General features: G+C 35.4%; 1 protein-coding gene across 1 annotated transcript; it reads left to right on the top strand.

The window, feature by feature from the left end:
- The first annotated feature begins 7,145 nt into the window (after positions 1–7,145).
- mrps15 (mitochondrial ribosomal protein S15) lies at positions 7,146–13,109 on the top strand. Its single transcript, XM_016239076.1, has 8 exons — positions 7,146–7,179; positions 9,720–9,782; positions 9,892–9,967; positions 10,122–10,170; positions 10,925–11,009; positions 11,111–11,169; positions 12,518–12,709; positions 12,816–13,109. The coding sequence occupies exons 1-8, from the start codon at positions 7,146–7,148 to the stop codon at positions 12,927–12,929; spliced, it is 672 nt and encodes a 223-aa protein (XP_016094562.1). The 3' UTR covers positions 12,930–13,109.
- Positions 13,110–13,677: the final 568 nt, after the last annotated feature.

Here is a 13,677-nt window from a genome sequence, read left to right as displayed (position 1 = left end):
AAAATGCTGCTAATGTATTGTGTCAATCATTAATATGAAAACGAAATATAAAAATTAATAGCTGAAGCAAACTTTTACTACTATAGGCGTTATTAGTATTACAGTGGCATCAGAAAAAAAACCTTCCAATAACTTATTACTTTGTTTTCTTTTTTCAAGAAGATGTATTGTGCCTATTTTTCACACTTCTCCTTGCTTTACATATGAAATGTCCATGTTTTTATTGAAAAACGAAATATCGATCTAAATCTGGTATTTTTATATTTATTATATATCTCTGTAATAATAATTTAATCAAATGTTTTATTATTTAATAATATTTAAATTTGTTATTTATTTTTTATTAATAAAATATTTTAAAGTATCATAAAGATATTATCTTATATATAAGTGAATATTTCCTCTTTTTTATAACATGATCTTTTAGGTTTGTCAGTTGGGGATCTCAAAATGTTACTGTTACCATGATTTTTAAACTGATTATCAAAAACTGTATAGGCTATTTATGGAAATATCAGCAATAAAATCTTATCATAAAACCCCTGCATAGCCTCTTGTCAAAAAGCATATCTAAATGTGAACCATTTTACAGCTATATCCCAATGAATACAACTTATTAGCAATTGAAGGCCTTAAGGCCTTTAACATTCATCTTTTCAAAATAAAAGAGGCACTTACTGCATGGAATGATCTTTTGGGAAAGCTTTCCAAAAACATTCATCATTATTATACATTATATAATCATATCTCTAATGCCAAAATGTTCTCAAGGCATATAAGTTAGATATGCCAGACAGTTTTGTTAAACTTCCTAAGACGTGTGACATTAAAATGAAGCACAGGATGGTTTGTCTTGTGTGAACTCTATGTACAGATTTGAAGAACAACACTTCAAGTCTTGATATAACTTGATGTGATATAACACTCATGCATTTTGTGACATGAAATTAAAGATGCCGTCCGAAAATGTTGCTTCTTTGTCGCCATCTATGTTTGAAACCTGTAATTGCAGTTCTTTGCAGAATTATCTTCTTTACGTGGGTTGTGCATTTAATGTTCCTTAGAACTAGTTCTTTTGAGATACAAACCTTTTGTATGTACAGTAATCCCACGTACCTGTAATCAGATGCACATCTTAATCTGGAATAGAATCTAATTTCAGTCACTTACTTGTGTTTCATTACACCGAAAAAAATATAAAAGTCGTTTTATAAGAGAAGTCAAGGAATTTTTGGTCACAGGTTAATGGTGCGATTCAGCTTACGGCATTTCTCATTCATTCCTATGGTATCTATAAACAGCGGTTGAGTGTCGCATAACTGTGGCCCTGTCCCAAATCGCACCTTAAACTCTCACGGTCTTCCTCTGAGTCCACACTTTCGTGACGTAATGCCGCTTTGACTGTTGGGTAGAAGTCTGATTCGGAGCTCGCCTCAGTGCGGGCTCGGCAGAAGTGTGCGTCGAGGGTGCATAGCGGCCACAAAGAGGGCGCTAGTGAGCACCCTTCTGAAAGCTAAAATGACGAATGGGACACCCTACAGTCTCATGGACATGCACACACAGCGGCCATTGTAAGTCCTCAAGACCGCAAGTGCACATGAAGTGTGCCATTTGGGACAGGGCCTCTGACTGAAATTCAATGAAGTTAAGGCTATAATGTGATTGGTTGTCAAGGCACACATGATCGAAGTTGACCGTTGTTGACGCATTTTCCATTTTCAATCCCCTCCTATACCCTTAAATAGGGCACTATTTGAGGGGACAGCCATGTTTAGTGGTGTCCGAAATCTTAGTGGACATTATCGAGTGCACTCAATCAATCCTACAATGCACAGCAATAACGAGTTTACAACTGATGTATGCTCAACGGCTAGAGAATACGATAATGCACTGTGAGAGTCGTACACCGCATCTCGCCAGAAGGTGGCGCCCACAGCTGAATCATCCATCCATCCATTATTTTTACAAAGCGCTCGTCTATGGCATACAGCGTAATACAATACAGATATAAATTTATTGTAAATTGATTATTAAATTGTTTAATTAGGGTTTATATATAATTTTCATGACCATTCAAGATAAATCCTTTCATCTTACTATACTGGAGCTGCCAGTTTGCACAAGGGGGGCCACAAAGCACAAGGGGGCAGTCGTGGCCTAATGGTTAGAGGCCTAATGGTTAGAGAATCGGACTTATAAACCAAAGGTCGCGGGTTCGAGTCTCAGTACCAGCAGGGATTGTAGCTGTGGGGGAGTGAATGTACAGCACTCTCTTCCACCCTCAATACCACGACTGAGGTGAGACCCTTGAGCAAGGCACCGAACCCCCAACTGCTTCCTGGGCGACACAGCAAAAACAAAGTCTGGGTGTGTGTTCACGTTGTGTGTGTGTACACTTGGATGGGTTAAATGCAGAGCACAAATTCAGAGTGTGAGACACCATACTTGGCTACACATCACATCACTTTCACTTCAAACTATGCAAAAGCGGTAGTCTTTCTGGTGCTCTCAGTGTCCGAATTCACTCACTTGTTTTCATTTACTCTTTAAAGTGAACTGTATTAGTGGCCTAATGTATAGGCAATAGTGAATGAGGGTATAGGGGGTGATTTTGGATTCATAGTAAGTATACAGACCCTCTTATCTCCCAATAGTCAGGCAATCCCTGTCCACACACGCAATATAGTCTACTAGTCGGGACTACGTATCCGTGTGGTGCAGCTGACACAGAACAACATGCGCTGTTTGCGTTCAGTGGATACTCTCTAAAATGGCGCTAGGGTGACGCAGAGGAGACGAATTGTTGAATAAAGTAGTTTTTTTTTTCTTTTGCGCACAAAAAGTATTCTCGTAGCTTTGTAATATTACGGTTGAACCCCTGATGTCACATTGATTATTTTACCGATCTCCTTGCTAAGTTTCTGGATGTTGATCATGGTAGTACCCTTGCTGTCTATGGGAGGGTCAGAGAGCTGTCAGATTCCATCAAAAATATCTTAATTTGTGTTCCGAAGATGAATGGAGGTCTTACGAGTTTGGAACGACATGAGGGTGAGTAATTAATGACAGAATTTTTCGGGTGAACTAACCCTTTAATGCTGTGAAGTGGGATAACGTAAGGAGATAGTTTTGAACACTGATTGGTTATGTACTTGCTTAATGATTGATTCTGGATAATTTTTTACCAAAAACATTGCAAAATGCCTATTCTACACCAAAAGAGGGCAGTTTATGATGATATGCCCCTATTAAATGCCTTTTTTGAGCTGTCATATTTAATTAAATAATTAAAACTATTATGCTTGTGTTAATTTGCATATATTGAGTGTGTGTGTGTGTCTGTGTGTGTGTGTGTGTGTTTAACCAAGGGAATCACTAGTTTTGAGTCCTTAAGTGTTTGGCTTCTGCCTCTTGTGTCTGCAGTCCATGAAGTGTAGCCTCTTCTGCACGTCTACTGAGACAGACAGAAGTGCATTTATAATCTCATTACTCAGTTGAATTTCTGATCATATTCATCAGGCTCTGGACACATAAACTACAGTTTTCTCTTAAAAGATGCACCATCCTCTGCTTACTTCAAGTTGCTTCAAGTGCAATGCTTTATTCAGTTTCTCTTAGTAAACACTGTATTTTTTAAGAAGGACCTCAGATCTTGTGTGCCACAACAAACAAGTTTTTGAAAGAACTGCTGAACTGTAGCTGCTTGGGGACTGAGAAGGCACGGGGGCCTTTTAATAGCTTAAAAAACATACTTTACACTTAAGTGTTTCTTTCCTAATCTTGTCAACTGATTGTAAACAATTTTTTGATTCACGTTTTGATACATGTGAAAACATCATCCATGAAAAATTCTGCATCCTTCTCTCAGAGACCCCATTCCTCAAGTAGTTTATTATTGATTGGTATTTTGTATGTTTTGTACGTACTGTTTTTTACTGTTTGTTTTGGACGTACTGTAATCCTTGTTGTTTACTGCAATAAAAAAAAAATCATCTCAACACTTAATCGGTTTTAAATTCGCAGAAACAATTAAGCATTTTCTCTCACTTTGAGGTTGAGTTTTCATTATGTTAGACCAGATGCGTTTCTTATTATGGTTGTGAGCTTACATTTTGTACAGAGTAGTTGTTTAGTGACGTTGTACGGACAGCGCGTGCAGTTACAGTATTAAACCCCAGGGGGCTCTAAAAGCCCAGTCACATCATCAGTGTTTGTCAAATGACCTTTGTTTGGTCATGTCCACGTATTTTTAAACTCTAGATCTTATCCTATACGATCCTATAATAGCTGTCTATTTTCAAATTGTGTCATTCGTCTTTGGTTGGCAAAATCTATTGTGGTTAACTCTGCCCACTGTTGCTCAGACATTTTGTGTAAATCATCCCGTTTATATACACGTTGTGGGGATAGTCATATCCAGTTAATTTATATATATATATATATATATATATAAATATATATAACATTTTATACTGTTTTTCAATTAATGCACAAAGTAAATACAATAAAATAGAGCAAAGGTATCTAGCAATGATGAATCCAATGAATGGAGGCAGATTAGTGCCATCCGGTGGAAAGAAAGAAACAAAATTATAATTATTTAATTTATTTATTTAATTATAATTTTTGTAATTTATATAATTTATAATATAAATAAATATTTATTAATTGATGATGGAAATAAATTCATAAATAAATAAATCATATGTAATGGCAGGGCACTAGATATAGCCCTCACTCTTTGTATATATATATATATATATATTATATATATATATATGTGTGTGTGTGGGTCAGTGGTGGACAGTAACGGAGTAGTTTTATTTTTCGTTTTATTTTCATTTTTCAAGTATCTGTACTTTACTGGAGTAGTTATATTTTGAGTAACTTTTACTTTTACTTCACTACATTCCAAAGCATAAGATCGTACTTTTTACTTCACTACATTTCATAAAAATGATCGCTACTCCTTATAATATATCACGTGCTCCGAGACGCAGAAGCGGCGTCTGATTCAAGATCAAACTGATTCTTTTCAATGAACCCGTTAAATCGGTTCGCAAATCGCACCCAACGATTCATTCACGAATTAGAATGAACCTATTGCAGCTGTTCTCGAGTCGACAACTCACTGATTCAAATGAACCGTTTAGTGCGAGTCTCCAGTGAACTGAATTCACAAGTAACAAGTAAGTTACTAATGTCGAATTTTAGGATTAATTATTGTAACTGAAAATCATATTTAGGTCAAAACTGTCAGTTGTTTGTGAACTAAATCTGCTGTAAAGGGTGATCTATTTAAGCCCACTGAAATGTTTGAATGCAGACACATTAACATCAGAGTCTCTATGTTTTAGGTAAAAAAACAAAAACAAACCCAAAACATTTAAATAACACCGACTAAATAAAATAACTCATGCACGTTCATCTTCCCCGCTGCTGTAAGGTTAAGTTTTAGTTAAGTAGCCTATATAAAATTGCTAAATAAATCTATCAGTAATTTTTTACTTAAGTACATAAAAAATCGAGTACTTTTGTACTTTTACTCGAGTAAAATTGAAAAAGGAGTACTTTTACTTTTACTGGAGTAATATTTTATTATATTTATCTGTACACTTTACTCAAGTACTTGATTTGTGTACTACGTCCACCACTGGTGTGTGTGTGTGTGTGTGTGTGTGCAGTCACTAGTTGTTAACAGTGTTTTTGAGAAATAGTAACTTACTTTTATTAATGTTTTGCATTTGGAATTATATTTAGAGATTGTCAAAGTTTTTATTTTTTATTTTTTTTGCTCTGTCTTCTTGTGTTTTGTATTTCCCATTCATTTTCTATATATGGCGGTAATTTTTGACCAGGAAGTACATGAGTGACCATTTAAGACCATTTAGCCTTTTCGAATCATGTCAATTTTGTGTGTGTGTGTGTGTGTGTTCAAAAAAAAAAAGTACAATTTCTCGATATTTTAGGGCTAAAATGACTGAAGACCACTAGAGGGTTAAAGCAAGAAAGTAATTGAGACCAGTTGAAGGGAAAAAAAGAAAAAGAAGGTTGTCATGTATGTCTGAGTGAGTAGTTATATGACAAAGTGTGAGTTATCGTCTCAGCAATGTGAGAAAATTAACGATTGTGGGTCTACTTTGATGTTGCAGACTTGTTGGGGGGGCTGGTGAACATTTGCTATTTGAGTCATGGTTTGAATCTCCCCCGCAGTAATATTATAATAATAATATCATTATCTTCTACTAATGCATCAAGAATGAATTGTTTTATGCTTCGTAAAAGCACTGCAGTTATTTGTAATGCACATTTTGCTTTACCTGTAATTCTTGACTCATCTTTATTATTTTTATTAATTCACTAGTCTTATTAGTGTACTTATGAGAGTATTGTTTTAGTTTAGTTCTAGTCTACTTGTGTTCTTTGCTACCTTTTGAGGTAGTTGCTGTCTCAAAAATAATACAGCCACTTTACAGTATGTCCTTCGCTAAGGCTGCATGTATTGTGTAGGATGATAGATGGGGTTATGAAGTAGCCATATTCTTAATAGATCTTAATCTATGTTTCCGTTGTGGGTTTTTACTATTAATTGTTCTTTTACAGATGATTTCTTATTCAAAGTGACATAAGGTACACTTACTACAGGGAAGTCCCTCTGGAGTAAACTGGGGTCGATGCGAAGTGATGGCTCATGAATTATTCTTCTCTTTTTTTTGTGTGATTTGAAACATATGGGTTATCGACCTTGATCTTTAACACCACCCCAATTATGAAAATTATTAGTAGTAATGGTAGTAATCTACTGTTCAAATATTTTGGGTTAGTAAGATTTTTTTTAATACATTTTAAACATATTTTAAAATATGACTTTGCATAAAACGGTTGCATTTGTGACCAAAAATATTAATCTGCGAGTTATGATTTTGCTGAGACTATATAAATATACATGTTATGACTTAAAAATGTGCATGTAATGCCTTTTTTCCTGCTTGTTTTGCAATCACATCTTTTGTTATGTTGACGTAATAAAATGAGACGATGTGCATCAAAGTTTTAGTGGAAAAAAGACTTTCAAATAGTCCTCATCTCTGCCGAACACCAGCGTTGATAGTACACCTGCTAAAAGCAGCTCCAGTTGTGGCAGCATGAGAGAGAGAGAAAATCAAGGAGACGTGCAAAGTAAAAGTGCAGAAAAGCAGTGTCTATTTCATGCACAACCTGAGCAAACTACAACAGGCAAAGCTGTCAGCTGAATGGACATTAACAATAACCTGGTGTATACATGATAAGAAAAAAATGCAAGGAGCTAAAGAAAAAATTCAACACCTGCTATATAATTGCATGTTACTAATGAAGAAAAACAGACTGGATGTGTGCAAGACATTTGACAACATTTATAGGATGCATTGAGGAGGAGCCCAAACTACACTCAATGGCCAAGTGATGCTGACATAGTTATGGTCCATGATATTGGCACAGATTCTGTGTAATAAACAATTCTTTGTGAGTGTATATAGTTATGAAGTTGGAAAAGACGTTTAGTTCCCACTTTCAGTGAATCAAATCAAATATATTTCAAATTAATCAAATTTCAAATAATCCAATTTAATCAAATAAATAGTTTTGGTGAGCATAAGAGACCTCTTTCAAAAACATTAACAAATCTAACTGACCCCAAACTTTTGAATGGTAGTGTATGCTATTTAGCAGATGATATTATCAAAGCATCTCACAGTATCTTTATTACAGGGACAGTCCAGCAGAAAATTGTGGTGTTTTCAATCTGGCAACACACTTACAGGTCCTGAGCTTTGAAAGAGAGGTTGCCACTATATTTCACTGGGGTTACATCTGTTTCCCGCACATGTTTTCTTGTTCTTGGGGCAAGAAATAATGTGTGGGGGGAAATGCGTTGAATTACCAGTTCCCGCAAGACTTATGAACTATGAAGGAGTGGGTGTATAGGTTATTTAACACCCTAAAACATTTATTGGGCTGATTTGTGAAACCAAACTTAAGAGATTTTCCCATGTATTGAATTTATAACTCACTCACATTTGCATAGAAATGCATCATCAAAAACACCCATTTTTTGTGCCCCGTAAGTCTTTTTCTTAGTAATCAGAGTTAACTAGGTCACTGGTTTAGCCTTCTTTGACACTTTGCTAATTTAGTAGTACAAGTATGCTTAGCAGAGTAGTTCAACCCAAAATGTAAATTCTGTCATCATTTACTCACCCTCATGTTGTTGTTCCAAACCTCTATGACTTCTTTCCTCTGTGGAACAGAGATATTTTGATAAATGGTGTTGTTTTTTTTTGTCTATCCAATGGAAGTCCGTGGTAAACTAAACTCTCTAAACTAAAAGTCATTCAGGTCAGGTTTTGAATGACATGAGGATGAGTAAATGATGAATTTTAGGTCAGTTAAAAATCCAAATTTATTATTTATTTATTTTTGGAGACATATTTATTCACTATTAACATGGACAATGTACTGTGCACTTTCCTGAAAGGAAATCTGTTTAAAACATGTATAATTACATGAAAACATTATAATAGTGTTAATAAAAATTAATGATGACCATAACTGTAATAGTGCCATTTACAAGTGTTAATGTAAGTGATTGGATGAATTCATATGTAAGGTTTTACAAGTAGAATCCAAAGAAAAACACATGAAAAAGTTCCCATGACATATTCATATTCGTATCTACTAACAAAATTTGTTTTTGCTTTTTTTTAATGATGGTACTGTTCATGACATCATTTGATGTGCTAAATGCATCTCTGACTGAAATACTACCATTTAACCATTATGGAGTAAAGAGGATGAGATCAACTACAGATACACAGGGCTGCACGATAAATCATGCGATATTTAATGCGCATCTTGTCAGTAAAGCCGGCTCTGTAATCAGCGGTAAATCTCCAGTACGTGCGTGCTTTCACATGGAGCAGCATTTACTACACAGAGTAGTTGTTCACTGACAAGCTGCTCAAAACCACGATCTACACTATCCCCAAGTTTGCTTGCAAACCACTAAAGCTAATAAACTTTAAATAGAGCCCTTTTTCTTCATGGTTTGGTCAATGATAGTCTAAAACAGATTTATTTTAGGCATTTAAAATTTGAGGAACTGCTTAAAAAATATAGTAAATGTAAAACTGTGTGTTTTGTTTGAATCCAGTGCTTGTCATTTTATAATTACGTGATATGACAGTGCAATAGTAATAAACAGTGTAAGAACATTTTACAAGTTTGTCTGGCTATGATGATGACAACTTTATTTATTTAATTTTTTTTGACAAGAGGTATCATGACAATCTCACAGACGTGTCCTTTACTTGAGTGGGAAGGATGTGGCCAACCAAACCACCCCCACCCTGACACTTTGTCACTATTGACGTGTATTAAATAGTCTTTAGCTGCAGAGGAGAGTGACTATAAAGCTTTGACTATAAAGTGACTATAAAACTACCAAATACTTTAAAACACCTCCTTATTAAAGGGTTCAACATCATTAATAATTATAATTATTAAAGCAGACATGCAATGATACAAACAGACACCAATTAAAAACAATGTTCTACTGCTTGTTTGATGAAGTCTTTTTCTTGGGGCTCAAGAAATGTAGTTTCTACACTTATGCATTCTTTTTTATTAAGCATTTTTAAAGTGACTCAGGCAATATATATTGACTTTACTGTTCATTTCAGGTGATGAAACCCTCCTAAACCAACCAGTGAGGCAGTATGCTCGGCCCTCTAGAAAGAAACAAGGAATAAGAGAAAAAAATTAAACCTCTACATACAATCAGTTTGTTAGCCTGCCTGTTTGATATCAATTTTTAATAGGATTTATTGGCTCTTTGCTTTATTTTCTTCCTAGAGTTCCCAAGTCAGCTTCAGGACCTGCATCCATCCTTGCTGAAGCATGAATATGCATCTGTCCCACTTGCACAATCGTATGGTTTTGTTTTTGTACTCTCCATATTGACCCACTCATACTTGTGTAAGACTATGATTGTATGTTTGGGATTAGGAAGTACATAATTTCTTCAGACTTCCTTTGTGTGCTTGAATGCAGAACGGTAGCAGTATTATGTCATATCTTTGCAGGGTAGATGATGTGGTGAAGAAACTGCTTATGCTGGAGCTTGCAAATCATGTATGGGTTTTCATTTCCTTTTGATTCTTTATTTAAAGGTGCTGTATGTAGGATTGACACCGAGTTGTTGAACTAGGCATTACAGTCCAAATTCAAAATATTGGAGAGGGTTTTTTTCACCCGGCCCCTCCTCCTCAGACTTGAGGCACACGCAGGTTGCCAGATTGACGACGCCAACAGGAACGAGCGCACTTGACGATGAATGAAATTAAATACGCCGTGTTTTCTGCCAACCGGCAACCCGGTGTGCTGGAATACAATTGGGTAAACTGGCAGTGGGCGGGTTTCACAAACCAAAACAGAGACCGACATTCCGGCCCGGAACACACATTTTCAAAGGAGAATAACTGACTGTAGCATTGTTTTTCAGATACACAAGTATGTTAACTTAGCATGTTTCTTAAATATCTGCAAACATATTATGGTATTTTTATGCTTTAGTAGAGTCAAAAACTTGCATACAGCACCTTTTAATATTTTCATAATTCAAAATAGGATGGAATAACCTCAGCTGCCTTGCATTTATGGTAGCTTTTTATTTTCTAAGTCACGATAAAAAGATGTTAGCCTGGTTTCACAGTCAGGGCTTAGACTAAGCCACGTTTAGGCCATAGTTTAATTAGGATATTTAAGTATCTTTTATAAACGTTCCTTAGAAAAAAACCCATTACTGGTGTGCATCTTGAGACAAAATAATGGCACGGATATATATTAGGAGTTTCTTTCAATTATCTGTCATAATGTCTTCCTTTAGAGTGAAAAACTTTGTTTGAAAGAGGAACAGCTTATTGCCAAGGTGCGGAGGGATGAGAATGACCGCAGCTCAACAGAAGTCAATGGCAAGTTCTCTTTTTTAAAAGTTGACAAAGTCACTGCTTTAACCATACTGGAATCTCAGAACATGACTCAATCATGCGGAATGTACTTGTTTGCATTACAGTGGGGATTTTGACAGCGCGTATTCGCAACTTCCAGGAGCACTTGCACAAGCACCCTAAGGTAAACAGCTTTTCAGTAGCATGACTTTTTTCGGCCTTTAGTAAAGGTGTCAGAACATTTGTTACTACTCCACTTGATTAATACCCACAGACTCAAACAGGATATCCTGTGCATATGATTGAAGCATAAACACTACCGTTCAGAAGTTTGGGATCAGTACTTTTTTTTAAAGAAATAAATAGTTTTATTCAGCAAGGACACATTAAATTGATCAAAAGCAATGCTGTTCTTTTGAACTTTCTATTCATCAAAGAATCCTGAAAAAGTGTACCACAGTTTCCATAAAAATATAAATCAGCACAACTGTTTCCAATACTGATAATAATAATAATAATAATAATAAATGTTTCTTCAGCACAGAATCAGCATAATAAAATGATTTCTGTCGGATCATGTTACACTGAAGACACTGAAGAAACAGCTGCTAAAAAGTATAATAAAAATAAATTAACGTTTACATGAAATAAATTAAAATAGAACAATTATTTTAAATTGTAATATTTCACAATATTACTGTTTTTACTGTATGTTTTTTATCAAATAAATGCAGCCAGACAAACAATTTAGATGTCTATTCTAGTCGTCTCTTTCCTGTCATATTTCTTTAATGAAAATGTTCATAGTTATTGTGATAAACGCTGCTTGAAAAACTGAACTTGACAGGAAATTACTTCTTGCCTTCCCCAAATATTAACTTTAGACCGGATGGTAAAATGTTATTGCAAAAATAGCTGAAATAAGGAAGTTAGTCGTGGGAAGAGCTTTAGAATCATTTGTTTGCTGAAGTCATTTTATTTCATATTCTGTTTAAGGATATAAATCCTTGTATATGCTAGATTATATGAACAATTGTAAACACATTCATGTCATAAAGCAGTTTTCTGCTCCTAATCCTGTTATTTAAAAGGATAGTTCACCCAAAAATCTCACAATTTACCCACCCCCATGTTGTTCCAAACCCCTTTTGTTCATCTTCAGAATACAAATAAAGATATTTTTAATATCCTCTCATCATATATATATCCATCCATTAAAAGTCCATGCAACCAAAAGCAATCATGTCTCTTTAGAAGACTTGCACTAAACTGCTTGATTCATACGTATTACTTTTACATTGGATTACTTTTTGTACTTTTTAATGCGTCAGGGTTTCGGTTGGGTGGACTTTCAATGGATGGACAAAAAGGATGAGAGAATAGTAAAAATATTTTCATTTGTGTTCCTGAAGATGAACAAAAAAACTCTCCTGGATTTGGAATGACATGAGGCTAAGTAAATTATGACAGAATTTTCATTTCAGAGAGACAAGTTAGTTCTACAGCATAACTCGTTTGTTATATTACATCAGGATAAAGCCAACAAAAGATGGATGCTCATGGCCATCGACAGCAGGAAGAAAAAGCTGAAGTTTCTGAGAAGGACCCGTTATGATTCCTTCGAGAAGGTGTGTCAAGAACTTGGAATCACATACACGTTCCCTCCTGAATATTATCGGTGGATCACTCGACGTTGGCTGGCAAAAAAGGCCTTCTGCAATAAGGTAACGTTCTCAGCTCAGCCAAAATGTCCCAGTGGGTTTTTTTTTTTTTTCAGATTTCAGGGTTTGCATTTCAACTGTTGTTTACATAGTATTTTCTTCCTCTCAGGTCTTTCAAGAAGTCCAGAAACAAAAAGCAGAGCAGAGAGAGAAACAGAGAGCAGCAGAAGCTAAGGGAAAGGAGCCAAGATCCTATACAGAACCACAAGGAACTGTGGCGTAGAGATGTTCAGACAGCTGACAAGACTCGTGTACTGAAAAGTCCAGAAGAACAATCTGATACATCCTCTTTTGATTCATACTTGGCTTTCAAAGAAAAACTAAAAAGAACCATCATGCTCCACATCAAATTATCTGCATGTTGTCATTTATTTTTCCTTTTCAATGGTAAGTCACTCTCTGAATTTTTAATAAAAGATCTTAAAATGTATTGTTTGGTCATCATTCCTCAAAATACTGATAATAAAAATAAAAAACATACTGATAATTATATCTGAATAACTTCACAGAAATCCTTTGATGATATTAGTTTCACATACTCATGAGTTTTGGATTGGCAGCTGATGAAGGCCTGTGTCATATGCAAGACTGATGCATTGTGGTTGTGCGGCTAGTGCAAGTGGTTTGGCTGCTCTCAGTTCCCTGAACTCTGTAATTTTACAAGAAATGCATGACAAATCAGATGAATGATCTGAGGTCAAACTATCAGTCCTTTAGTCATGTGAGATTATATATTGATTGTTAAGAAGTTTGGTAGGTCACATTTCCTATTACATCTCAGACCTCCCCCTTTGTGATGTTCTTTGTGTGAAGCTTATATGCGTGAATCGGAAACGTTGCATACGAGAGTAGCAAACGCGGTGTGTTGGTGTGTCTCAACTTCCTTTTCAGCTGCAAGCCCCAGATCAAGAGGCTCGGAAGAACACGAGGTACTTTTTCGTAGTCTACTATTTTGTTATAGTCATTTTTAT

This window comes from Sinocyclocheilus grahami, unplaced genomic scaffold, assembly GCF_001515645.1.
Source record: "Sinocyclocheilus grahami isolate Dianchi unplaced genomic scaffold, SAMN03320097.WGS_v1.1 scaffold555.1, whole genome shotgun sequence".
Classification (NCBI taxonomy): Eukaryota; Metazoa; Chordata; class Actinopteri; order Cypriniformes; family Cyprinidae; genus Sinocyclocheilus; species Sinocyclocheilus grahami.
This window is presented reverse-complemented; position numbering and strand designations above follow the sequence as displayed.